The sequence below is a fragment of the Tupaia chinensis genome, unplaced genomic scaffold (assembly GCF_000334495.1).
Source record: "Tupaia chinensis unplaced genomic scaffold, TupChi_1.0 Scaffold000377_2, whole genome shotgun sequence".
NCBI lineage: Eukaryota > Metazoa > Chordata > Mammalia > Scandentia > Tupaiidae > Tupaia > Tupaia belangeri.
Window position 1 is genome coordinate 3,737,212 of NW_006159876.1, and position 26,261 is coordinate 3,763,472.

General features: G+C 51.5%; 2 protein-coding genes across 10 annotated transcripts in view; one reads left to right on the plus strand and one right to left on the minus strand.

The window, feature by feature from the left end:
• The window catches only part of DENND4A (DENN domain containing 4A), a 147,906-nt gene extending 143,266 nt beyond the window's left edge, over positions 1 to 4,640 (plus strand). For 6 of the 7 annotated variants that reach the window (XM_027773820.1, XM_027773817.1, XM_006153491.3 and 3 more), the window contains one exon: positions 1,845 to 4,640. In XM_027773820.1, coding sequence (XP_027629621.1) covers positions 1,845 to 1,981 — 137 coding nt within the window. In that variant the 3' untranslated portion in view covers positions 1,982 to 4,640. The remainder of the gene's footprint in view (positions 1 to 1,844) is intronic. The other variant, XM_027773819.1, reaches the window with a different exon arrangement.
• Positions 4,641 to 8,099: 3,459 nt separating this feature from the next.
• The window catches only part of SLC24A1 (solute carrier family 24 member 1), a 27,646-nt gene continuing 9,484 nt past the window's right edge, over positions 8,100 to 26,261 (minus strand). The window contains exons 2-9 of one of the 3 annotated variants that reach the window (XM_006153494.3): positions 22,147 to 22,200; positions 20,809 to 20,917; positions 17,096 to 17,179; positions 16,016 to 16,107; positions 11,715 to 12,167; positions 10,958 to 11,047; positions 10,257 to 10,423; positions 8,100 to 8,949 (exon numbers count right to left, since the gene is read on the minus strand). In XM_006153494.3, the coding sequence (XP_006153556.1) occupies positions 8,700 to 8,949; positions 10,257 to 10,423; positions 10,958 to 11,047; positions 11,715 to 12,167; positions 16,016 to 16,107; positions 17,096 to 17,179; positions 20,809 to 20,917; positions 22,147 to 22,200 (1,299 nt within the window). In that variant the 3' untranslated portion in view covers positions 8,100 to 8,699. The remainder of the gene's footprint in view (positions 8,950 to 10,256; positions 10,424 to 10,957; positions 11,048 to 11,714; positions 12,168 to 16,015; positions 16,108 to 17,095; positions 17,180 to 20,808; positions 20,918 to 22,146; positions 22,201 to 26,261) is intronic. The other 2 variants (XM_014589763.2, XM_014589764.2) reach the window with 2 other exon arrangements.

Here is a 26,261-nt window from a genome sequence, read left to right on the forward strand (position 1 = left end):
AGACCCAGTGGCTTGAAAATCATGCTGAGATGCCCAAAATCCCAAGGGGAAAGTGGAGGAGAAGGGATTGTAGTGTGGCCATCCAACCTGGGGGAGTGATTTCTCACTTTCCCTCTCTCTGTCTCTCTCTGGTGAGCACAAGCACCCTATGGCAAAAACCTTTAAAAAAAAAGAAAAAGAAATAGAAATGGCAGGAATAGCCTCTGGCAGACAAAAAAATGAAAATTTGTGATTTTCATAATGTAGGTGACTGTTTTAAATTCAGTTTAAATGCTATTAGGCATTGAAACCCTCAACCAGAGTGTTTGAGGACTTACCATAATATTGTGAGTAGGTTGAGGACAATGATAATTGATACATAATTCATCTGACTTGAGTTAATAGAGTATACAGATCATGCTTCTATCAGGATAGCTGGAGGGAAGAGGATTGTGGCAGGGCCATGCCCCATTGGGGAGTTCTCTCTCTCTCTCTCTCTCTCTGGCACTGCATGTGCCCTCTGGTAATTAAAAAGAAAGCAGTATATTAGCATGATTTCTAGACAGAGAGAAACCTTCAACTGAAACTCATACATGTCTGTTCCTCTTTTTTGTCACATGTGGATCGTCTTCTTGAAAAGAAGCACACAGACCGTGACATAATGTCCTTAACAGTGATAAGGCAGGCCGGCCACGGTAACGCCACACTCCACGTCCTGCGGTCCCCTGCACACCAGGCAGGCACGTGTACCCAGCATCCTGGTTGGCCAGGAGCGACTCACAGGATGAAGGCCCCTTTGGGGTGTGCCTCTTATCCCTGTCTCTCTGTCTCTCTCAGAAGTAAGAAAGAAAGAAACTTTAAAATAATAGTAAAAATCACAGTGTATTAGCCCCCTCTAGCTCCTATGAAAAAGAGGGGAAAAAAATTACATAGGGATATCAGGTGATCTTTAGATTTTCCCAAGGATATCCCATAATAGGAAGTTTAGGACATATAAGCCAAAATAAATTCAGCTGGAGCAAAACTTTTAATGTAGGGACCAGCAGGTGGCATGGAATCTCACATGGCTGACCCTGTGGTTCAAGTCCTGGATCTAGCAGCTTGGTCCTGTAGCAAATAAAAAAAATAATAATAATGATAACCAAAAAATTAAATAATTATTTTTAATAAAAAATAAATTTAGGGAACCAGCAGTTAGCGTAATGGCTATGTCGCTGGACTCCCACGTTAGTCGACCGTGGTTCGCGTCCCGGACCCAGTGGCTTAAAACTCACGCCGGGCACGTGTGCGTGCGTGCCCAAGATCCCAAGAGGAGAATGGAGGAGAAGGGATTGCAGCATGACCATCCCCCCTGGGGGGTGATTTTTCACTTTCTGTCTCTCTGTCTGTCTCTGTCTGTCTGGCGAGTGCACGCGACCTATAGTGAAAACCTCTCCAAAAAAATAAATAAATAAATTTAAATGTGAAAAATGAAACCATAAAAAATTAGTAAAGGAAATAATGGGCAAACATGTTTTGGTTAATCCAGGTGGAAAGGCCATTGCTTATTCTTATTGTTTTTACTGGGTATGAAAAGCAAGGCACAAAAAGAGTGTTAAGACAGATGTGGTTTTTAGCATCCACACCTGGTAGAATTAGGAATTAGTACCTCTAAACTTTACCTTTCACTGATCTGTGCCATCTAGCGCTGACATGCTGTGAGCTCAGCAGCACCCCCTCCAGCCTTGATATTCGTGATCCTTTGGAGGGCAGAAATGTCCTTCTTGGCCTCCAAGTTTGTGGTTTTGTAGTATTTGTAAAAACTTGATCATTGTCAACGTCAGACAAATTTCTTTATGCTTTTATTTGTTTACAAACTTTTGCAGATGCATTTGACAAAGAGTACAAGATGGCCTACGACCGTCTCACCCCTAGCCAAGTGAAGAATACACACAACTGCGATAGACCACCGAGTACGGGGGTGATAGAATGTCGGAAAACCTTCGGAGAACCTTATCTTTAAGACCTGTGTGTGTGTGTGTGTGTGTGTGTGTGTGTGTGTGTGTGTATCCAACATATATTGTATAGCCAGTGTATAAAATAACACTTTTAGACTCAGCTTCTTTTCTTCAACTTTTGAAAATGCATTTGTAAATGGTCAAGAAGATTCGGATAACTTATGTACAGAACGTTTGCGAATGGTGACAAAGGGGAGAGAGCCACTTTGTTTCCAGTCCTTTTCTTCTTCTTCTTTTACTCCCCATAATACATAATTATGTATTTTCATGAGAGGAAATCCCTAAACAAAATGAATTACCGTAAAATAAGACAACTGTCTTCTGGTGTCTCTTAGAAGAGACAGATTAAAAAATCATGTATGGAGCCCACACAGAGATGGAAGATCAAAGTCTCTCCTGTTCTCACAGACTGTTCAAATGTTTTCACCATGAAGTTGTATTATACATATTTTAAATTGTTTATAGTAAGTTGATATTTTTTTAATTTTTAAATTTAATATAGCAAACTTAAAATGAATTTAAACTTATGAAGCAAGCAAGCGCTTATTTTCCTTGTCTGCTGCTATTTGAATTAATTAGTATAGCTACAGATCTCTCTATATGTATATCTACCTATATATATATTTTTTACTACTTGGGAGAATGAATTCAGAAATCTCAGTGCTAGTGTCTGTGTTGCCCTAGGATTGCATGCTAGCCCCCGAAGCCTAACTGCAGTGAGCAAGGCTCAGCAAGGCTGGCGTGCACAGCCCCGACCGACTCTAATTAAGCCTTGTGGAAGGAGAGCCGAGAGGCTCACCAGACCGTGATTCCAGAATGTGTTCTGTTAATGGGTACATACAGTACACAGGGAAAATAGCTTACAAACCCAATTATCAATTTAAATTTTAATATTCCACATGAAAACTTACATTGGGAAATAGGTTATCAACTCTGCCAAATTTTACCCTTATCTGAATATCTAAACTATTGGGTATGATACATAATGTATTATAGAATATTTATCTGAAATACAACTTACTGGGATATTCTGTTAATATTATACATAAATTCTCAAAGTATTTTTTTCGAAAGTAGAAAAATAATAGCCCTCTAACAGTACAGCCAGATAGAATGTGAAGTTTATGGGATGCAGAAATAGCCAGAAATCAGACAATAAACTGAATGTTTAAACACCATGAGTATTAAACACACTTTAAAAATATATATATTTAGTTGCATTATTTCTAATATCACTTTTGGTCACTTCTGACATAAAAAAAGCATCATTTGGCTGTTAGAATTACTTACAGGTTTTTCCGTGTGTGTGCATACATTTTCACACTTGACCACTAACGAAGGCGCTCTCTAACCACTTTTAAAGAAAAAAATGGTCACAAATTAGTAGTGTAAAGCCAACAGAGCCCATGACACACGGACTGGAGGTACGTCAGAGTCCTGACAGGAAACATCAGCACAGTTGCAGGGAAAGACACCTCTGGAGTTCATACCATTAGTGAATAGCACCAAGGCGAAACTTGAATCTTTTTCCACTCTGGAAGATAATGAAGTGTCTAAACATGTACAGCTTCAGTTCAGTGAGTCTGGGGCTGAACTTGCTTACTTGAAAAATCTGGTGCTGTGCACTGTATCTGCCTCTCCTCCGTACACCCCGTTACCATCTTTACTGTTCACACCCAACCTTCACATCCTAATTGAGTCTCTCGTTTTCGACCATGTGTCCCCTGAGAAAAACATTGCCTCGGGAGGCTTTAGGCATTGGCGACAAGCAGTCCTCCACACGGGAGTCTGGGGTTCTCTTCTATTGTTACTTTCATTCCCTTGGAAGGAGCATTTTCACTATGGTTTGCTTTTCCTGTAATACAAACAGCATGTAGGAATCAGTGTTGATTGGTTTCGATGTCTGACAACAACAAAGAAGAGTGAGGTAAAGCCATTCTTCATGGTTCAGACTCATTTGGAAAAGTGAATGTAATTTCTACCCATCCCCTGACCCTGAGTTTTATTTCTGCTTTCCGAAAGGGTTATATTTCCCCTACTTTTAATCCTCAGGGAATATTACTATACAAATTTAGTCTTTAAAAATAAAACATGAATAGAAACTGGTAAACCCTGTTCAAAAGAAAATTAAGATATGACTCATCCTCTAAAATAACTACACAGACATTTCTTCGATTTTTCTCTCTGTTGACCATACATGTTGGAGGTTCATGACCCCTCATGTTGGAAATACCTTTTTGCTGCATACCTGTCTCTTACTTTCTTACTCTTAGCTTTGTTTATATGCCTAAACTGTTGAAAATAGACCATGCTGTGTGCTGGTATACCCTGTTCACTACTTCCTACCATTATGTTTTGAATGTCACACATTTGTATTTTATAGCATATTCACATATTGACCTTTCCCTCTTATCGCCAGATAGGGAATTATACAGCTGTTTATCTTCTGATTTTGTCCTCTTTTTCTAACTCTTTTGGTTGTGTGTGTGTGTTTTTTTGTTTTGTTTTGTTTCGTTTTGTTTTCCTTTTTGCTTTAAAAATCCTAAAACTACCAGCTTATTTTATTATAAGGTTTTCTAGTATGTCTCGTTTTTGTACATAGAGAAATGGCCCCTGAAAATGTTGGTTTAACATTTTAGACAATAAATACTTATTTTTACTTTATGCCGATAATTGCTATGATACTTTAGTGCAACTAGTAGAACTTATGCTTTATTTCTAAATACTTTGTAAGTATGTGGTTTTTTAAAACAGTATTTGGTAATGTGCCCCGCTTTATTTTTATTCCTCCCGCTAGAAATCCAGAGCTGCTGTTAGGCCCTTTATCACAGAGCAGGAAGGGAAGAGCAGGCCGCCTTGAGGGCGCTTGGCCTTTGTGCGGGAGGTCTCACGTTCCACCCCTTCCTGTCTGGATGCAAGGCTGGGCTGGACTGCACTGAGCTCTGCAGCCACTGCACCCGCCTCTCCTCAGTACTCGGTGCTTATCACACCTGGCCTCAAAGTAAGCACACCTGCTGGCTTAACTATTTTTGTTTACAAAATTACCAGTATACAAACTAATACATGGATTTTGTCCTCTCTATCTAAAAGCCTGTGCATGTACTCATACTCTGAGATGATAACAGACTCTGCTGGCGAGGTTACTGCTGCTTCCCCACAGTTGCTGTGCATCAGGATAGCTCCCTACTTTTGTATTGGAAGACTCTCTTTTCAAATGTAGTACTGGTGATAAAACTGTGGGAGCAACAGGTGGCCTTTTCTTTTTTTCTTTTTTTTGGAGACGTTTTTGCTATAGGGCGCATGCACTTGCCAGAAAGACAGACAGAGACAGCGAGAAATCACCCCCCCCCCGGGGGGGGGGGAGGGCCCTACCCCAAGAAGGGGGGATGGCCATACCGCAATCCCTTCTCCTCCATTCTCCTCTCGGAATCTTGGGCACACACGCACACGCGCCCGGCATGAGTTTAAACCACTGGGTCCGGGACTTGAACCATAGTCAGCTACATGGGAGTCCAATGACATACCATCTGCTGGTCCCCAAGTGGACTTTTCTGTAAATTAAATTCCCCAGGTTTAACCTGTTCCTTACAGTGAAGTATCTGAAGGCCAAAAGCATACCTTTGTCGCGCAGGCAGGCATTAGGGACCCCCCAGGAAGGGGCGTCTCACTCATGAGCCCTCTTTCTGCACCTTCCATAGTCACCAGTCCCAGAACACAGTGCAACCGGCACCAGCTAGAGGGCCTGCCCACACAAGGGGGGTCAGAGCCAAGGGTGCTCGCTGGCACATTCGGCCAGCCAGCTCTTCCCATCTGTCTACCACACTCACCCCAAGTATCTAATTCCTATCCCTTTGGTACTCAAACCTTTGAATAAATGATTATTCTGATATATAGACAGTGTTATAAAAGACTAAGCCTATAGTCTGAGGAAACCATTTTCAGATCTTTTGATGACAGTGCAATATAATGTTCAAAAGGTATATAACCATTTAAACTCATGCTAATTTTCAAAAGCTTAAAATACATCCGTTTTTTTTTTTTTTCTGGTACTACATGGAATCTTAACCCATTAACTCAGGAAGAATCGCACACTTTTAGAACTGGAGCCCAAACCTATTGCCAGGACCATCAAGGAAATGCATCCCGGGGGGATGAAGGAGAAGTCGTCCTGCCTGCCAACTCAGGTGCCCACGTGGGACGTTTCAGATTGTGTAGGTTGAGTGAACGAATTTGTCCCAGGTAACTACTGAGACCATTGTGCCTACCAAAGAAAGGGCCACCTCAATATTATCTTAACATTTGAAGATGGTACTTCACCTCCAAAACAGCATGACTTTAACGTCAGGAGGGATATGTATGTGTATGAGAAAGCTTTTCATTTCGAAGAATAACAAATCAATCCTTTAGAAGTTAAGTCAGTTTCCCATCTCCCTGAAATCTCCTCCTTCTCTCCCCCAGTGAATTTCTACCCATCGTCCAAATTCAGCTTTTTGTTCTGTTTTGGTTTTTTTGTTTTTGGTACCTGCCCTCTTCCATCACAGTGAGAAGTGAGCAGAATTTCCTTTCTAGGCAAAGGAGAATGCCAGACACGCAGACAGTGGGGAAAGGGTGTCAGGTCATTAGAGGTGTTCTGATCGTTAACCGGAAGTTTCAGTGCTTTATCGTCAGACCGTTTTACTGCGTCACTCCTCATTCCTCTGAGCATCAGCTCCCAGGCCGTGGGTGAGCAGGAGCTGTCCCTGAGGCAGCTGGAGTTGCCTGCAGACCCCAGGGTGGGGCCCAGAATTGTAGCGTCGGGATCCGGGATCTCACACCCCCCAGGAATTGTTCTCTCCTCCCGGTCTTGGGCCATGGCGTGTAGAGACCTGGCACTGTGACAGCCTCGGGAATAAGGAGAACTAAGTTTACAAATGGAGAACCTGAACATGGTTCCATGGTCTTCATCACTCTTCTCTTGAGCCTTCTGGGGAAGTGACCTAAAGATAGGGATGAGCTGTCCGTGTTTATAAAGTGAAATATCACTGGGATTCACAATTTACTGAAATTCAATAAAAATTCTTCCCCAAGAGTGGGAGCCCTGGGGTAGTGAGGTGGTGAATTCAGTGAAGCAGCTCATCCTGAAGGAGGGAGGACTTTAAACACTTGGCCCTTCGGCCCCGGGGCGTTTCATTTCCCTACCACGCCTGTCCGGCCGCCCTCTCATCTCAGCAGCTCGTTCCTCGGTAACTAAAGCCAGAGTACCGGCATAACCTGCTGTCACCTGAGCTCCTTTTGCTCTGAAAGCAATGACATAAAACTGTTTCATTTTTAATGTGTCCCTTAATTTGATTCTAGTAAAAGCAGTGGTGTTCAATATGCAAACACATCAAATTTCAACATAAAACGTTTATCCGCAGCATTTCTCAAAACACACATGTCCTTTGCACTACCCACTCAGAAGCTTTTCCGCACCGTGTTGTCACTGTGGAGCGTGTTTGGAAGTTCCCCTTTGCGGCTGCCTTGCGATCCCTCATAAACCGCGCACACGCACCGCGCACGCGCACATCGCCCTGCTCGCTGTGTACCTCGACGTCGGCCGACCTGCAGAAGCAGCGCCAGCCCGCCGGCCTCCTACCTCATGAGCCACACGTGGCTTTCCCGACTGGACTCAAAGGACTTCCCGTCTCACTCGTTAGTGGCAGCTGTCCCTGGTCAGGAGGGCAGGGCAGAGCCAGGACAACTGCGTTAAATGTCTGCTGCCTCAAGGTGACCACTGTCAGACACAACATGAACTTGGATAGTCTTTTATTTTTGAGATTTTTTATTTTCCATAGGGCTTGTGTGCTTGCCAGAGAGACACGGAGAGAGGGAAAGCGGGCAGTCACTGCCACTGCCCACAGTCCCTTCTCCATTCCCCTCTCAGGATTTTGGGCACACACACATGCCCAATGTGTTTATCCAGGTTGTCGGGTCCAGGACTCAAACTGTAGTCAGCATGTGGAATCCAGTGCCTTCACCACCACACCACCCGCTGGCCCCAAACTTCGGTATTTTAAATACATGTTTTTAAGTAGCCCTCAGAGTAGTTTTTCTTCCACTCTAAAAAAAGGGAAATTATATTTGACCATTTCTTGAGCTGCTTTCTGTTTCAGTTCCACTCTCAGAACGGTAACAGCGAGAGTTAACAGTTAACGTAGTCTCCTTTTTAAGCTAAAGATATTTGTTACATATTTTACAGGACTGCAATGTGGAATGGTAAGTGATTCCTGATACACTTTTTTTCCAATAGCTTTAGCTCCTTAAGTTCACCAGTAACGGAACCTGTGTGATTACAAACCTGATCAAATCTCATGTTTCAAATAGAAAAAGAGCAGCCAGCACTTGACCGCATGTGCTGGGGCAGGGCTGGGAGCGCTGAGATGCGACCGTGCCTGCGTGCTGTGAGCTGTCCTCTGTGCCTGTCCCCATCACTCTCATTTGGGAAACACTGGCTCCAGGGGTCCTTCTGTGGCCCCCACATGATGGAAGTCTGTGAGTCGGGGGTAGGAACCCCACTCTCCGGAAATGAGGGTCTTAATCCACAATAAGCTCCAAGTATTTCCGAGAGGAAAGTTCGGTCCTGGATCACGTCCACATCAGAGGTTCTGGGTCACTCGGGTCACTCCCGGATCGGGCTCATTGTTTGATAAAGTAACTGCTGACCTGGCTCCTGGTGTCCGTGCGGGCTGAGCGACAATGGCCGACTCAGAGAGATACAGGACAGGCCATGATGCGCTCTTCCAGCAGCACACTGATGATCAGGAACACGAAGTAAAGGAGGAACATCGCGAAGCCCAGCCTCTTGCTCATTTTCCACTTGCACGAAGCGATCGAAGAGATCACAAACAAGAGCATGAGGAAGAGCAACACGATGGCGCAGAACAGGCCGTTGCTGCTGACGGGGACAGGCTGTAGTCCGCTGAGCAGAGAGAAGAGCAGCCACGGAGCAGGCAAGCTGCAAGGTGGCAGAGAGCATGAGAGTCCGCGACGCCGTGGCCCCTGCTTTTAAAGTGTCTCCCCACTCTCAGCACCAAAACTGTTAGCCCCATTTCAAGGATGAGGACACCAAGGCTTAGGGGAGTTAAATTACTTGCCCAAGGACTCGTGGCTAATAGAGCCTACTCAAGTATTCGGGGCCAGCAAGTGGTGTGGTGTTTGGGGCACCGGATTCCACATGGCCGAGTCTGCGGTTCAAGTCCCAGACCCAGCATCTTGAGGAACTTGCCAGGCATGTATGTGCGTGCCCACAACCGTGAGAGGAGAATGGAAGAGAAGGGATTTCGGAGTGGCCAACCCGCCGGGGAGCGGTTTCCTCACTTTCCCTCTCTCACTGTCCTCTCCAGCAAGCACATGCACCCTGTAGCACAAATCTTTTAAAAAAAGAAAGGAAAGAAAATAAAAATCAAAAACAAAACTCAAGTGTTCTCAATCTGAGCCTTTTTTCCCCTCCTGTGTACCTCATGGTTTCTATATGACTAACCAGATCAGGGTATTCTCTAATTTTGACATTTTTACAAGAGACCTCCCTTAGGTTAGCATATCTTTAATTCTTTGTTTAAGAATTGTTTAATTTTATTTATTATTATTATTTTAATTTGCTATAGGCACTGCCTGGAGAAAGAGAGAAAGCAAGCCATCAGGTGCAGGACTTAAACCAGTCGGCCATGCGGAAGTCCAGCGGCCTCGATCACCATGCCACTTGCTGGCCTCGGCATTTCATTCTTTAGCTCAGAATTCTCCTATGCCTTTCTACCAGCCCTACCCCTCACACACACAGACACAAATTAAAATCTACCACCCAAATCCAGAACTTGACCAGGGAAATAAAATAGCCCAGTGCTCCGCTGTGACCAGTTGGAAGAACAAGGCTTGTTCATACACAATGCTCCTTGGAGCTCTAAGTTACCAGGAGCCCAAATGTACAGAAGCAGGACTGGCAAGAAGAGAGCCTGAGTCACTTCCTGAAGCCCCACCTCCGCCACCTTGCTAGCAGGAGCAGAGCCTTCGACTATGCTTGGTCATGGAACGGAACGAGCTTTGTTTTCAGTTCATCTGGAACTTCCATCAGTCCCGTTTCAGGCAGCTGCTTTCGTTCTGCTAACCCACCTGGCCGTGATGAATACAGGGAAGCCACTTCGTTTCCTTGTGGAAGCTTACAACAGAAGTGCCCTTTTATTCCACGTCTGATGAACAAAGCAGAAAACCGGCACAAGAGCAGTGGTTTTCAGATCTAATACACCTTTGGAGGAAACTGCCACTCACCCCACGGTGATGTCAAATATGTTACTGCCCACAGAGCTCGACACAGCCATGTCTCCCAGGCCCTTCCGAGCGACAATCACACTGGTGATGAGGTCGGGGATCGACGTGCCCGCAGCCAGAATTGTCAAACCCATGATCTCTTCGGAAATCCCTATTGTCTCACCGACCTGGTAAACAACAACAGTAATGAGAAACCATGGCAATAGGAGGTAAAAAAACCTGGAGCTCTTCAAAGCGCCATCCACAAACAAAGGCCCCCCTCTATCACCCCACCTCGGCGTAGCAGACTCGGACTTGCTCAGCTCCTTCTACAGAGCGGCCTAGTATAGTATTTGCATAAAACCTACAGATATCCTCCCGTATCGCTCACCATTAACAGAAATCAACTCGAAACGGATCAAAGAGTTCCACGTGAAGCCTCAAACTATGAAATTACTGGTAGAAAACTTCAGAGAAACTCTTGAAGACATTAAAATCGGCAAAGGGCCTGCAGTGCCTGCTGCGGTGAGGACCCTGAGACACGAAGGCCGCCCTGGATGGCTCGGTCACGAGTACACACAGCCTGCCTTTAAGTCTTTACTCGCATCTAAAAAGCCCCACAGTCACATGATCCTTGATATTCTTGGGTACTGGAAACTTATCCTGCAGGAAGAAACAGTGCCCTCGGGGCCTGAGGTGGCCGGTTCCCGCGGTTCACTCACCTGGTGAGCCCACCATACCATGAGGTACGAGAAGACAGCTATCCATATGATGGCGCCCAGGAAGGTGACAAGGAAGAACTTCCTGGACTCCTGCGGGAGTTGGAAAGGAAGACAAGGAAGGTGCCAAGGCGGAAGGTCTTTGGCTGGTCCAAGGGAGCCCCAGCAGCAGGGCCGGGGTCCGAGTGTCAGAAGGGTCTGAGCACTCTCTGTGGGGACCCTGACACGGGTGGGAAGGAAGGGCAGCGGGCTGCGGGGACCTCAGCTGCGGGAGCTGTCTGTGGGCCCCAGAACCACGCCAACCTAGGGGTTTGCTGTGGCTTTTGTCACCTCCCTGGGCCACGCCTGTCTCTGGACGCAGAGACAGAACATGGGTTATATCTGGGTGGGCCCTACAGATAGGGCTGCTGGGTAGAAACAGCAGTGACCACCCTGGGTTTTCAGACTGCCCGGTGAAGTGCAGAGGGGCTACAGTGGCACCCTTCCCAAATTAAATCAAGAAGCTGAGCGAGGAGTCAAGGAGGGGCCAGTTCACACTGCTTGTCGCGGTGGAAACAGGCACTTTGGAGGTCGGACCTCACAGTCCCAGCGATGTGTCCCCTGGGCCCAGGTCCCTCAGGGCTGCGACCCCTCCACATCCTCAGGGTGCAGCCCTGCCAGGCTGCTCTCCCACCCTCCCCTCCTTGCGCCTGTGGCCCTGGGTGCCAAGGGACCCCACAGCTCCCTGGAATGGATGGCCTACGCAGCAGGTTACGCTCACCTGCCTGCGGACATCGGGCACCGTCAGCCACAGCGGGAGCACGACAGGCAGGAGGAAGAGGTAAACGGCCTGCTTCTGCCTGGTCTCCGGCCAGTCCAGGGACAGGGGCTCATCGCCCTCGTCATCGTCCTCCTCCTCCGCACTCTCACTCTCACCTCCATCACCTCCCCCTTCACTGTCTGTGCTTTTCTCATCACCGTTTGCTTCCCCTTGGGTTTCAGCACCGGCGTCCTGGCCTTCGGTTCCTCCGTCATCACCTTTCCTGTGGCCGCCTTCCACTCGGAGTCTGCCTCCCCTGTCACCGTGTCCTCTTCTCTGTGCTGGGATCTCACTGTCACCCGTACTTTCAGCATCTCCTTTTCCTTCGGGTCGAGATGCACCTCTGCTTTTCCCTCGAGCTTCACCCTCTTTGCCTGCCCCTTCGCCTGTGCACTCAGCACCGGCCTCACCCTCCTGCAACCCAAGGCCGACAGGTCAGTGCTCCCTCCCCAGGCCTCCCCCTTAGCCGTGGTTCTCCGCGGAGCGTATCTCAGTAGGAAGGAAAACTAGTGCAGCCACGCAGCCAAGCTCCCGGCACAAGTCCAGGCCCGCCGCTTGTCCACCTCGTGTTCAGGCATCTCAGGGACGGGAAACTCACCACCTCAAGGAGCTTCTGTCATCTCCGACAGCTTTGCTTGGTTTGAAGCCCATATTTTTTATCAAATGTCTACCCCCGGTGTTTCTGTTCCCTCTCTGGAGCCACACAGAACAAGGGCTGAGGATGCCGGGTCCCGCCATCATCCCCCTCTGTGGAACCCATTCTCATTTGCTAATATCGCATGAGGAGGGCATCCAACCCCGGAGACCACACTGCAGAGGAGGACAGGACTCTCACCTCCTTTGTCGTAGACGCAATGCTTCCATTAGTGTTGCCTGATGTGCTGTTACCCCTTTGGCGGTCACAGCAGATTGCTGAGTCTCCTAAACTCCTACATAATTGCATTACCTCATATGTATAACACAGCAATAAACCTATTTATTGCAGGCTTTTATACGTGAGGTACCATGGACAGGGGTTTAATGATGGCTAGCACTTAACTACGCTACTGTTTCATCGATTAATTCATGATATAGTTGGAATTATAGCCACCCTACACGTGGAGCAGGACTGGGCAGGGTAAAGAGAAGTTCAATAACTTCCCTATCGTCCACAGTTTCTAAGGGTGAAGCTGGGGTTTGCCTGGAGAGTCCAATGCTCAGTCTCTCAACCACCAAGCTACCCTGCTTGGCAAGTGCCAGGGATGAATGGAACTTGCAGCTCTCAAACCTAGTAGCCAAGGGAGCTTATTAGAAATATGGATTTCTGGGACCAGCAGTTAGCGTAATGGCTATGTCACTGGACATAGCCATGCGTGCCCAAGATCCTGAGAGGAGAATGGAGGAGAAAGGATTGCGGTGTGGTCATCCCCCCTGGGGGGTGATTTCTCGCTTTCTGTCTCTCTGTCTCTCTCTGTCTTTCTGGGGAGCTCACACGCCCTATAGCAAAAACCTCTCAAAAAAAAAAATAAAGATTTCCTGGGAGTAACAGATGGCATAATGGTTGTCACTGAACTCTCATGTAGTCAACTGCAGTTCAAGCCCCAGATCAGGAGACTTAAAACTCACACGGGGTTGGGGGGGAACCAGCAGATGGCGTAATGATTATGTTGCTGGACTCCCACATAGTCAACCGTGGTTCAAGTCCCAGACCTGTGGCTTAAAACTCACACCAGACACATGTGTGTGTGTGTGTGCCCAAAATCCCAAGAAGAGAATGGAAGAGAAGGGATTGTGGCATGGGCGTCTCCCTGGGGTGGGGGGTATTTCTCACTTACTGTCTCTCTGGTGAGTGCACAGGCCCTATAGCAAAAATCTCTCAAAAAAAACCAAAAAAATTCCTGGCCCCACCTGGACGAACTAAGAATATCTGAGGCTGGAGCCAATAGGCAGCATGGTAGTTAAGGCGCTGGACTCCCACATGGCTGGCCATGTTTTGAGTCCTGGGCCTGGCAGCTTGAAAGTCAACTGAGCACGTGTGAGTGCATGCCCAAAATCCCAGGAGGAGAATGGAGAAGAGGGGATTGCAGTGTGGCCAACCCCGTAGGGGTGACTTCTCATTTTCCCTCTTTCTCTCTCTTGCAAGCACAGCAGCCTATGGCAAAAACCTACAGAAAGAAAGCAAGCAGGTTATCTGAGGTCGGGAGCCAGGAATGTGCATTTGAACATGCTCACAGGTGCGCCTCTACGTCCATCCGCAGACCAGCACTTGGGAACCACCGCTGTCTTCTCACGCTATAAAAGCCATTGGTGGTGAGGGCCCTCAGATTAGTCAGGCCCGTGAGCAGATGACCTTGGCTGTGTGCTCGTGGAGTGACGAGGTCATTGCCACAAAGAGTCATGATTCTGGCCACTGCCAAGGGCTGCTCGGCAACTCCCCACTCTGCTGCATGTGGACATCGCCAGGGGCTTTAAAAGCTGTCAGTGCCCAAGAACCCAACCCGGACTGTCTGACTCAGCTGGTTAAGGGTGAGGCCTGGCATTTAATTTTAAGCTCTCCAGATTAATATGCAAACAGGATTGAGAACCCCTGATGAAGAAGCAAGAATTGACATCTGGTGAGGCCTATGCTTTGGATTGGCATGAAGAGTGAGATTTTAGTCTGAAATAAAGCCTGCCCCCCCCCCAGCCCATCAGGTAGGGGGTCTTCCTGAAAGAGGTGGTATGTTATTAAACCACTAGGCATGGAGTATCGACATAGCCTGAACCCTCTTCTCTGAGGACTGTCTTCCTAGTAACGCCAGCAGAATGGGTGGCCACTCCTTCCATGTTGGAGGCAAGGGACCCACTTCTCGTGGGCCACAGCTAACTGGATACAAGCTGGATCCCTGACCCGTGAGCTGGGTTAAACCAATTGTCTCTCTGTCGAGACTGAGAACCAGTCACAGGATGAGCCTCCTGTGGGCTGAAGGACTCGGGTGCTAGTTCAGGGAGACGTGTGCTAAGAGGGGCTGAGTGAGGGACAGAGCCTGCATACAGAGGAGGGCCGGGAGGGCGCACCCGCCACAGAGTACGAAGCCACCAGGCTCAGATGCCTTCTCGGGTCCAGCTCCTGGCTGGACCGAAGCCCACTTCCTGCCCTGGACCGTCCTCATCCCTCTACTTGAGCTCGCTGGGTGGGCCTGCTCAGGACACTCGCCATACCGTGACAATGTCGTGGACAATGGACCCAAAGTGGCTGGCTCAAGGATGAGCTGTAACTGAGTGCCTCAGGGTGCTGAACAGAGAGGCGGGCAGGGATGGAGCCTGCACCCCGAGCACATGTGTCCTGTCCCCACTCGGCCTGTCTGGAGCATGGCCTGTGCCAGCGTCAGGCCTCCCTGTGCGGGAGACGGCGGCTCACCATTGCAGAGTTCCTTCGGGAGCCCCATGGAGGCTCCAGGGGGTCAGTCGGAAGGGAAACAACAGCAGAGCCCCAAGATGGGGCGAAATGTGGGTCAGGGAGGCTTCCCGGCACGGGAGGCGTGGACGCTGGGCCTGGAGGAGAGTGTCAGATGGGGTATGTGAGGGTGGAGGGAGAGGCAGTCTAGGGGGAGGAAATCGTGTGGGCCGTGGCCTAGAGGCAGAAAACCACAAGACAACAAGCCGAGGGTGGCGGAAGGAAGGGTGCAAGGCTGTGCAGACAGCAACGCCTGCACCCGGAAGGCCCTGCGGACCAGCGAGGCTGGCCGGTGCAGCAGGCCCTGAGCAGCACTGGACAACTCCAGCCTTTACCCAACAACCCTCCCGCTCTCACTGTTCCCTGGTGGCTGACAGACCCACGAACAGTTATTTCTGTGTTCTCTGGCATGTGACAGCTCCCAATACCCATGAGGTGTTTGTACTTTTTTTTCCTTTTTGAGAGAGATTTTTGCTATAGGCACTCACCAGAGAGACAGAGACAGTCAGAAAGTGAGAAATCAGCCCCCAGGGGGGATGGCCATGCTGCAATCCCTTCTCCTCCATTCTCTCGGGATCCTGGACACGCACATGCACACATGTCTGGCCTGAGTTCCAAGCCACCGGGTCCAGGACTCAAACCATGGTCGACTACATGGGAGTCCAACAATGTAAGCATTACTCCACCTGCTGGTCCCTGTTTGTACTTTTTAAGTGGTCATCAGGGAACAGGCGATTCCTTTACCCCCAACAGGATTTCAGACCTTCAGGGAGGCTGTATTTCTGGCCAGCAGGTCCTTCCCTGGTCCTTCTCAAATCCCTCCCCCTGTGCAGAGCAGGGTGCCTACCTGACAGCCAGGGCGCTTCTCCTGACCTCTCCTGACGTCTGGGGCAGGGTCTGGTGTGACAGAGACTGCAGGAAGCTTGGCTGGTTCCTCCACTTCAAAGGATAAACATGGGTTAGGTTAGGGGGTGGGCCAGGGTCCGAGGCAGCCGGCAGGGACACTGGCGTGCGTGGCTGCGGGAGTGTCAGATTCAGGGTCTCAGGTCTGCCTGGGGAACCTCTTGGTGGGGAAAGTGGGGTGATGTGATGTGAATTGGACGCGCTGTCCACTGAGCTACCCGCAGCGGAGAGCAGAGCCAGGAGGCAGCCAGCTGGTTCCAGGCCTGTCCTACTGCGTTCACAGGCCTGTCCGTGCTGCGCTGGGGCCGAGGATACTGTGAAGAGCCTGGGCGGCTGAGGGAGGGGACAATGCTCCCTGTGTGGGGTCTGACCCTTTGGAAAGGATCTTCCAATTTCACAGGCAGCAGCTCCGAGGCCTTGGAACAAACAGGACAGAGAGCTCGGCGTGGGTGTGCAGCTCTCTCCCTCCTTGGCTGTGTGGCTTTGAGCAAGTCTCTCGACCTTGAGCCTCAGTGTCCTTGTCTGTAGAATGACTGCTACTGCACTCGGGGGGCTGCTGAGCGGGTCAGGCGGGCCTGGTGTGCCCCGCACGCTGCATGGCAGTAGCCTGACCTTCCCTCGCTAAGTAGGGCCTTCCCTCACTGGGTTGCTGGCGTCAGGCCAATCACTGGCCATGCTGTCCTTGTGTGGAAGTGACGGGATGGAGAACTAGAGATCAAGAGTCTCGCGTGGAATGAGACTAAGCAGAAAGGAAGTGGGAGTCCGCCCTGTCTGAGCTGAGTGCCGAGGAAGCTGTCCCGCATCTCAGGCCGGCAGCCCTGTCAGAAGAGAGCATGCCGGGAGGAGGAGGTGAAGTGAGGGCCTGGGGATGCTGTAGCAGATCATCCTCCAACTGACTGGCTCAGAGAGGCCTAGAGAAGTGCCTCGGTCCCTGCAGGGGCCTGCTGCTGCCTCCAGGCCCAGCTCACTACCAACAGGTGGCAGACGCCGCAGGAGAAAGCCCGCTGGCCTGCCATGCCCTCACCTTCTGCTTTGCTTTCTTCTTTGGCCTGGGGTTGGGCCCCGGCTGCCTGTCCCAGGCTGCCCTCCTTGTCCTTGGAGACGTGGGCTGCAAATGAGAAAGGAAAGACATCTGGGACCACGTTACAGTCCCTTTCCATTAGGACAGTCAGTGGAGCCGTGGAAGTGGGTAGGAAAGGGCTGGGCTGGGGTGCGATAGATTCTGACCCCACCAGGCTTACTCACAGTTCCCAAGTCCTGTCGTACACTCCCTGCACTGTGGCTAACTGGCCGTGAGCCTGGGAAAGTCTTCTCCCCTCAAGGCCGAGTTCCTCTCTGGTGAAGTGGCATGGTTGGACTCGGGGGCAGCACAACTCCTGCATATTTCCTGTACGCGCTCAAGTGACGGCTGCTGAGTGCTGGAGGGTTCTGCCGCGAACTTGGTAGGAAAGTGCCGTGGCTGATTGGCCATGCCTGCCTTGGGCAGAGAGTGGAGAAATCCTGGCAGGAGATGTATTTTCATCATCCTCGGACTAGATTATCTGGAAGGTCTTTTGCAGCTGATTTTCTCCGACTCTGCTAGCAGCCATGCTGGAGCTCCGGGCAGTGGAGGTCTTGTCCGTGAGCCTTCCCTCTCCAGCCCTCACCACATCCAGGTAACCCCAGTCACCTGGAGCCCGGGCACGGCCTCCCTCCAGGGCCCTGTGCAGCTGTTTGTTGGAGGCCCACAGAGCGGCGTGTGCGACAGTGCTGCCCTGGTTACCGGCATGAGCACTGGGGCAGGCAGCTCCCCCACAGTGGACCCTGTGCCAGGCAACCTGCAAAGTGCTTTGCGTGTGTTATTGAAGGCGGGAGAGGATGGAGGGACTGAGGCTGAGGTGCAGGAGCTCATGAGGGTCCTCCACACAGCTGTGGAGCCTGGGGGCAGGGTGCACAAGGGATTGAACAAGGTGGACCCTGGGATCCATTCTGGGTTTCAGGCTGGCCTTGCCCATGCACACTGGGTCACTTTGGGCAGCTGTGTGCCCTCCCTAAGCCTCAGCACCCTCTCTCTAAAATGACAACACCATGATATATTCAGAGCTTCGAGGGCCCAGGAGGCCAAACAAATGCAAATGCTTTAGCTGCCATATTGCTGTGTTAGCACGGATTTTGAAGTTCGGTGACAGGTTCAAATGCTCGCACTGCCATGTGCACTACAGCTGTGGACCTAGCCAGGTGCTCCCTTAACCTCGCCCTACCTCAGATCCTTCCTTTGTAAAACCTTCCAGGGTTGTTGACAAAGTGATTTATATATCAATATGCTTAAAACAGTGCCTGGCACTAGAAATCACTGTGTCAATTTTAGCTGTTATGACAATGGCGACAGTGCATTGGCAACAGGGTGAGAGTGGCCGTCCTGCCCAGGCTGTCCTGCAGTGGCGAGGCCCCATGTTCAGAGGACTGAAGTTGGAAAGGACCTGAAGGTCCCTTCGCCCATGATTTGGGCAGACCGAGAGGGAGCTGAGGAGGTGCAGCCTGGGAGGTGGTGGCTCGAAGCCTCTGCCGAAGCCCTGGTGGGGAGGAAGCACTTCCCCTGTCTCGGCTGTCTCCTATACTCAGAGCCAGTCCAGCAGAAGCCGCCCGCAGTGGGGCGCATGTGGTCCCTCGGACTACCCTGGTGCCCAGCAGGACCTCTTTAGAACTAAGATGTGGGGAGGCCGGCACCCCACTGCCTCTTCGCCCAAACACCCGGCACCTTCTTGGCTTTAATCAAGCACTAGCACCTGCCGAGCAACATGCAGCTGTTGTCGAAGTTTCCAGGCCGGGCCCTGAGCCTCTGCTGGCCATCGGCTAGAAGAACAAGTGTCCCTTGTGTCCGTGCACCCTTCATCGCATGGTCTGGCCTCTCGGTTCTCATGCCTCCAAGAAAGCAGGTGAGCTGCAGGTCTCGCCCTCCCCACCCCGCACAGGCCCGAGTGAAACCGCCTGGAGAGGAAAAGCCCTGCGTAGGGAAGGGGAGAGTTCACGCCCCAGGAAACATCACTGGCAGCTCTTGCAAAGAGCTAGAACACCTGGAAAGGATGAGCACATCTAGAAACAGGATCTGGAAATGCAGTCGTGTATCTGGGCAAATGGGAGCACGGGCCTTCCTGCAGGCCGTGCGCGGCCCTAGTGGCTCCTGGGCGTCATCAGGGTCAGGTGATCTGAGCAGGCCTGCATCCCAGAGCACGTCTGCAGTCACCCCCCGAGGGCCATCCATGCCCCCACACCCACACACAGTGTACCAAGTGTGCCATCCTGGGAGTACTGTGGCTGGCTCCTCCAGCACCTGTGTCCTCACCCAGCCTCTCCCTTCTTGGCACGGTCAGATCATCTCCTTAGCGTCAATCTCCTCTGACCTCGCCCTGGCCCGGCCATCACATAATCCTGTTAGCACAAGGAGGCCAGCTGGTGGCTGTGGATCACAGAGTAGCCCCAGCAGGGCTCTGCCGCCCATTCAGAGGAAGGTCTTTATCTTCAGGACATGGAGTCAGTGAGTCCCTGGGAGTGGCCGAGCATGACCCAGAGATGTGGCTTCTTTCAGTGGGCCCAGGGGGGCCCCAGCCCTCATCACGCACAGGCAGCCGAGTGCTGTGCGCTCCATTCTGGAAATTCACAGGTTCTGTCTGTCCAGAGCTGACACTGCAGGTGGCCTCTCACGATGTCAGCCAAGGCCCAACTTGCGGGGCTTCTGAGCAGCGTTCCATCACCTGCTCTTGGAGGCTGCTTTTCAGTTTAATGTTTTTAAATACCCGGCAACCCAATGTTATGTCTGAAGAGGACACTGAGGCTATGAGGGAAATTTGCCTCTGAACCAGAAAGGTCAGTCAGCATGTCCCTGGGGCCCAGTGGGAATTTCATGCGTCACGTTCAGCCCAGTCCCCAGCCCAGTGCCCGCTGCACTCCGAGCAGCGATCTTTGTCCGAAGGCCAACTTTTCCCCATGAGCCTCCTGCATGGCCTCACGGGTCTTCACCAGAGCCCCAGGAAGGAGGGGCCCGACGAAAACAGGAGGCTACTTAAGGGGGCTCTTTGGGGGCCTGAGAGGCATGTTGGGCAGCTCTCTAGGGAAGTGGGGGAGAAGGCAGGACACGGAGGGTGAATGGTGAGAGTCCTGGCTGTCCCCATCACTTGCCACATTGGACATCACCCCCATGGCACTCTGGGACCCGCTCCTCCCCTCATCCTCTCACCACCCCAGACGTGCGCCTGGTGGCTTTCGGGGTGTCCTTTGGGACTCCTGGCTGGGTGAGAGGTTAACAGGCTTCTTAGGGCTCCGGAGTGGAATACAGAGCAAAGGAAGTGCCGCTCAGAGCTTCTGGGCCATGGGGCCCTACAGGAGGTGCCCCCTGGGCCCAGCCGACTGACTGGAGACCCTCTGGGACCCTGAGGCCGACTCATGGCAGTGGGCGTGACAGGGAGGTGGCTGAGGGCAGCACAACACAGACGGATGCAGGCACCTGGTGCTCGTGGCCTCACTGTGGCCTTCGTCTTACAGGGAGGGACACTGAGGCAGGGAAGCAGCAGGATGTGGGGACCCCCGTGTTCCTGGGGCCCTCTCTGGTGAGGTCCCTGTCTGCCTCTACCCCGTCTCCCAGACCACCTTCCACCACCCTCCTTCCTCTCTCACTCTGCCCCCCACACCCACTGTGGCTCTCCTCCAGCTGCAGGGGACAGCAGGGGCAGGGCAGGTCACGTGGCCAGGGGCCTGTCTTACCTTCCCCCAGGGGGTCCAGGCTGTGGAGCATGAGCCGGTAGATGGTGCTGCGGATGGTGCTGTTGTGCAGGGAGGACGAGCTGCTCTCTCGGGTCAGCACGGACGGGAGCTGAGCGAGGGACAGCGCAGACAGCGCACAGGCCTCAGCGGGCCCCTACCCGAGCCAGGGGAGGAGCCACAGCAGGGCCTGACCGAGCGAGCCTCCGGCCCACAGAGATCGCCGGGAGCTCCGCATCTTCTGCTGACCTCCCTCCTCCCTCGCCTCCAGCTAGGACTGACGGCTCTCTTCCTCAGTCTCCTCTCCACTCCCCGTGACCAGCTCAGTCTTCGTCTAATTCCCCAGGTCTCCACGTGTGTACGGTACCCTGTTACCGAGGGTTTGCACACCCCTGCAGATGCGCCTCACAGGAACACGCCTCACGGACAGACCACTGCGCGTGGGTGCAGCCCCTTCCAGTCCACAGAGAGCACTGCCAGCTTTCATCACTGCCTGCCTCCCTCCCCAGATCAGCGCGCTCTGCTCCCCATCCACAGAAAAGGAAATGGAAACTCCAGGAAGCAGTGAGGTGGCTTGTCCAGGCCATGCAGAGACGCACCCAGGTCTTCTGACTCCCTGGCCAGTGGGGTGAGGGGTTGTGTGAATTTTTTCCTGCACGTGCTCAGAGACCTTCATGGGCACGCATGTACGCACGTGGACAGTGTGACACAGATGGGACACACACTATCCGTGGTGACACACGCATCCCCAGATTTACAGCAAAACATCGGAGGACAGCATTTAACTCTGCCCCATCTTCCGCCCTCCTTCCTCCCATCGTCCCCAGCTGAACTCTGCCGCCTAGTGGCTGTGGTGACGCAGTACCCACAGGCGGGAGGTTGGGTGGGGAGGTTCCATTTTGCAGCCTCTCCCTTCAAAGTTTCCCGGGAGTCTTTCCAGGTTCCCCCATGGGCCACAGCTAGGGCCGGTCTGCAGAAGCTGTCTTTTAGACCTTCCTCCCCTCCTGCGTCCCTCCTATCTTTCCCTTTGTTCTGGGGCATTCCAAAGCCACAGGTCATGAAGCTTTTGTGTCCAAGGATCATATACTACTGGGCCATGAACCAGGGCTTCAGTCCGACGCGTCCAAACACTCATTTTACAGAATCAGGACCTGAGGCCCCAGGTCGCACAGCCAGCTGGGGGCAGAGCGACAGTTCCCAGGCTAGCCCCTCCTCCTTGCAGGCCCCAGACGGGGAGTTCCTCCCCGGCCCATCCCAACAGCCCTCCCAGGGGCTTCCCTGGGCTGTCTGACTGCAGAGATCCGCAGTGTCCCCACTGGGCAGACTCCACACAGCACCCACCTTTAGCTTCTTGTTATCCTGGAGCTCATCCACAGCAATGGCCCCATCGTCCGGCTGCAAACACGGACAGGAGTCACGAGATGTCTGGAGACCCTCGCCTCCCTCCCCACTTCCCTGTCCGGGAGTAGAGATGACCTGCCTCAGAAAAACGCAGCTGACAGTAAGGCTCTTCGCCTCACTCCTGCTTTCGGGCTCTATTTAAATGTCCCCTTCCCTGGGAAGCTACATCGATCCTCTTTGTAGACACCTGTTTTCCCTCAGAGCGTCTTCCCCATTTCATAACGGCATGTTCATCATTTCATAACGGCATGTTCTTCAGCATACCCGTAAACGCCTGCCCACTGGCACCCCGAGGGTGGGCTGCTCTATTCACTGCTGCATGTCCTGCAGCAGGCAGTGCCCACACTAGCCAGGGCGCGATACCTGCGCATGCAGTGAGAGGACTGTCTTCTAAATACACCGCCTCTATCCCAACTCCCTGTCCGTGCCTCTCCCCTGCCTGAAAAATGCCTCCTTCGTCCCTCTCTTTTTAACCAAATCCTATCCATTTTTCAGAAAACTCGAGGTTAATTCATATATAAAGTTTTCCCAAATGGCCCCATCCACCCCGCCCCACCGTCCCTCCAGCTACTGCGATGCCCCTCTCCCGGAAAGCTGCACAGCGGCGCACGCACGGTATGACCCGACGGTCCGGCCGTGTGATCGGGTAAGTGCTAGAGTGGGGAAAGCTGGGGGCAGCCAGCCGGGAAGGGGGAGAGCCCTAGGCAATTCCAGAAGAAGACGCAGTGCGGCCGTATTTTCCATCTGGACCGCTAGCTTGCCACTTGGCACTCAGAGCCATGTGATACCAGATGGACTTTAAAAAAGAAAAAATCACTGTTTAGCCTTGCACATACGAGCGTCATCCACCCAGCTATACTTTCTTTTTTAAACCGTGCAATGAAGTCATGATAGTCACCTCTGCTTTCCTAACCTGCGGCACACACAGCGTCTTGCACACAGCAGGTGCTCAGTGAAGGTGAACCGGGAGCGGCCTCTAGTGCTGTCTCCAGGCCTCGGGGCCCTAGGGGCTGTCATTTTGACCCAGTGCTTCCCTCACACTTCTGACCTCCACAGTGAACTAGATCTGCCACACTCCCTCCCTGTTCAGCTCAGAAAGTAAAGAATCTAGTGCCTGCCTCGGGCCATGCGCTCATACACATTGCTGACTGTATGAACGAACACACAGATGAATGAAACAGAGCAGACATAACTCATCTAAACAGGAGGGGGAGCTGCACTTTTTTTTTTTTTTTTAAGAGAAACAAGATCTTGCTATGTTGCCCAGGCTGGCCTTGAACTCACACTCTTCCTGTCTTAGCCTCCCAAGTAGCTGGGATTACCATCATGTACCACCATGCACGACTGGGCACTGTGTATTTTTTTTTTCCTTTTTGCTGTAGAGCCCACGTACTTGCTGGAGAGAGACAGAGAGAGAGGAAAAGTGAGAAATCACCCCTCAGGGGGATGGCCATGCCATAGTCCTTCCTGCTGCATTTGGGATTCTGGGTGCGCACACGCATGCACACACACTCGTCCAGCATGATTTTCAAGCCACCAGGTCTGGGACTTGAACTGTGAAGTCAGCCATGTGGGATTCGGCCGCTGGAACCTCTGCGCTATCCGCTGGCCTGGGCACTGTGCATTTTAAAAGATCTCCCCAGCTCTCCCATGACACGCATGTAAGTTTACTGCCATGTGCAGACCGCAGCATGGCTCAGCCCTGTTGCTATTGATCATGCCCAACCCCACCGACTGAGCTCTCTTTCGAGGAAGAGAACTATGCAGGGACACGCTGCCCTTGCCAGTGGTTGTTTCTGTCCATGAGGGGCAAGACAGACTGATCTCTGCTCCACAGTACCTGTCCCTGATGATGTCTCTGCCATGCAGATTTCTTCAAGCCAAATACTTTCCTAGGGGTTCATTGCTAATTTCACTGCGTACTTCCAATTTTCCAAAGCCCTTCACATCCATTTTCCTTTTTTTATTTTGTTTTAATTTTAAGAGAGAGATTTTTGCTATAGGGCATGTGTGCTTACTGGAGAGGCAGAGACAGAGTGACAGAAAGCGAGGAATTGCCCCCCCCCCCCCCCCAGGGTGATGGCCACACCACAAATCCCTTCTCTAGCATTCTCCTCTTGGGACTTTGGACATGCACACACATGTGCCCAGCGTGAGCTTTAAGCCAGCAAGTGCAGGACTTGAACCACAGTTGACTATGTGGGAGTCCAGCAGCATAACCATTATACAATCTGGTGGTCCCCACATCCATCTTCTCATTCAGTTATACTAACTCTGAAATGGGCAGAGTAAATAGGCTAACAGTATTACTGTATTTCAAGTTTGTTTCAGGGCCTGCAAGTGGCACAGTGGTTAGGGCGCTGGACTCCCACGTGCTGACCACAGTTTGACCACAGCTCTCTCTCTCTCTTTCTTTCCTCTCTGGTGAATGCATGTGCCCTAGAGCAAATTAAAATAATAATAAATACAATTAAATAACTTTTTAAGTTAATTTGTTTCCTTCAAATTGAGAGAGACAGAAACTAAAGAGACAGCTCCCGCAATAGGACCCACTGCCACAGTCCACCCCCAGCCTAAGCCAGCCCCATGGGCACACGCATGCCCAGGTACCAAGGGAGGTCTCAGGACACAAACCCAGAACCTCCCCGTGTGGGTCAGCCTCACAGACCGCCACCCTGTACAGCTGCCCCGTCCAGCCCACACTACTATGTTGATAGGCGAGGAAGCTGAGAGCAGAAGGGTTCCGTGCCTCACCCACGCTCCCAAAGAGCAAATCAAAGACAAACTCTGATTTCCTACCTCCATTCAGAGGGGGTGGTTTGTTTTTGTTCTGCTTGACTCAATCCCATTGGTTTTCTAAGTAAAGGAAAATTAGGTCAAATTTATATTCCACAGTGACTCTGCGGGCGTGCAGGTTTGTCTGCATTTGGGAATGGCCGATGGGTCTCTTTTGGTGGCGGTTCTGACAAGCAGACGCTTTCTGAGCATGGCCTTATTACGAATATGTCCCCACCTTCATCTCACACCCACCAGCCTCGCCCCTCTTTCCTCAGGCTCTCACCCCCATGGCTCCCTTCTCCTCACAGAGATGAGCAAGGGCGAGGACACAGAACACCTCGGCACAAGGCTGCCTCTAGCTGGGGACAAGCTTGGGGACCGTTTGCAGCTGTGTACGGGAGCCCTGGCGGCCCCCAGGGAGGAGAGGGGGCAGGCAGGTCCTTCTGACTTCCAATTTCCGTCTCACGCTGATGTAGCGATTCCTCTTCCAGGCCTTCCTGACCACATCTCCTCAGTCACACATTTTAGTCTGTGAAGGTTTTCTTTAATTTTGCCAGAGAGTATGTGTGCTTGCCAGAGAAAGAAAAAGAGAGAAAGTGAGAAAGCTCACCCCCGCCCCGCCATGGGGAAGGTCATGCTGCCATCCCTTCTCTATTCCTCCTCCCGGGATTTTGAGCATGCGCGCTCATGCACCCTGTGTGTTTCTCAAGCCACCAGGTCTAGGACTCGACCACACAGTCGGTTAGGCAGGATCCAGCCGCCTTAACCACCACGCCACCTGCCGGCCCTGTGGTATTCTTTTAGACATTTATTCAATAAATATTTTGTGAATCCCTGGTCTGAGTCCTGCCCTCTCCTGGGCTCCACCCAAGCAGGAGAGTATCCCACCAACTCCTCCAACATCCCAGCTCTTCTCTGTCCCTCACAGTCCACACCCAGTGTAACCGGCAGGCCCAGTTCCTGAACGTGTTCCGATCTGGCCTGTCTCTCTCTGTTACTACAGCCCTGCGATACCTCCTGCTTCCTGGTCTGCTGCCTTTCTGATTCATTCTCCACTCCTTGGCCAGAGTAAGTTTCTGAGCAAAGCACGTCATGCCCCTCCCAGAATTCCAAGAGCCTCCCCTGCCCTCCAGGAAGGAGTCCAGACTTCTGGGGACCTGCAGTCCAGTTCTGGCTGAGAGAAATATAATGCAAGCCATAGGTGTGATTTCTATTTTCTAGTAGCCACATTTTTTAAAAAAGCAAACAGGCGGGGGGGGGGGGGGGGGGGGGGGAGG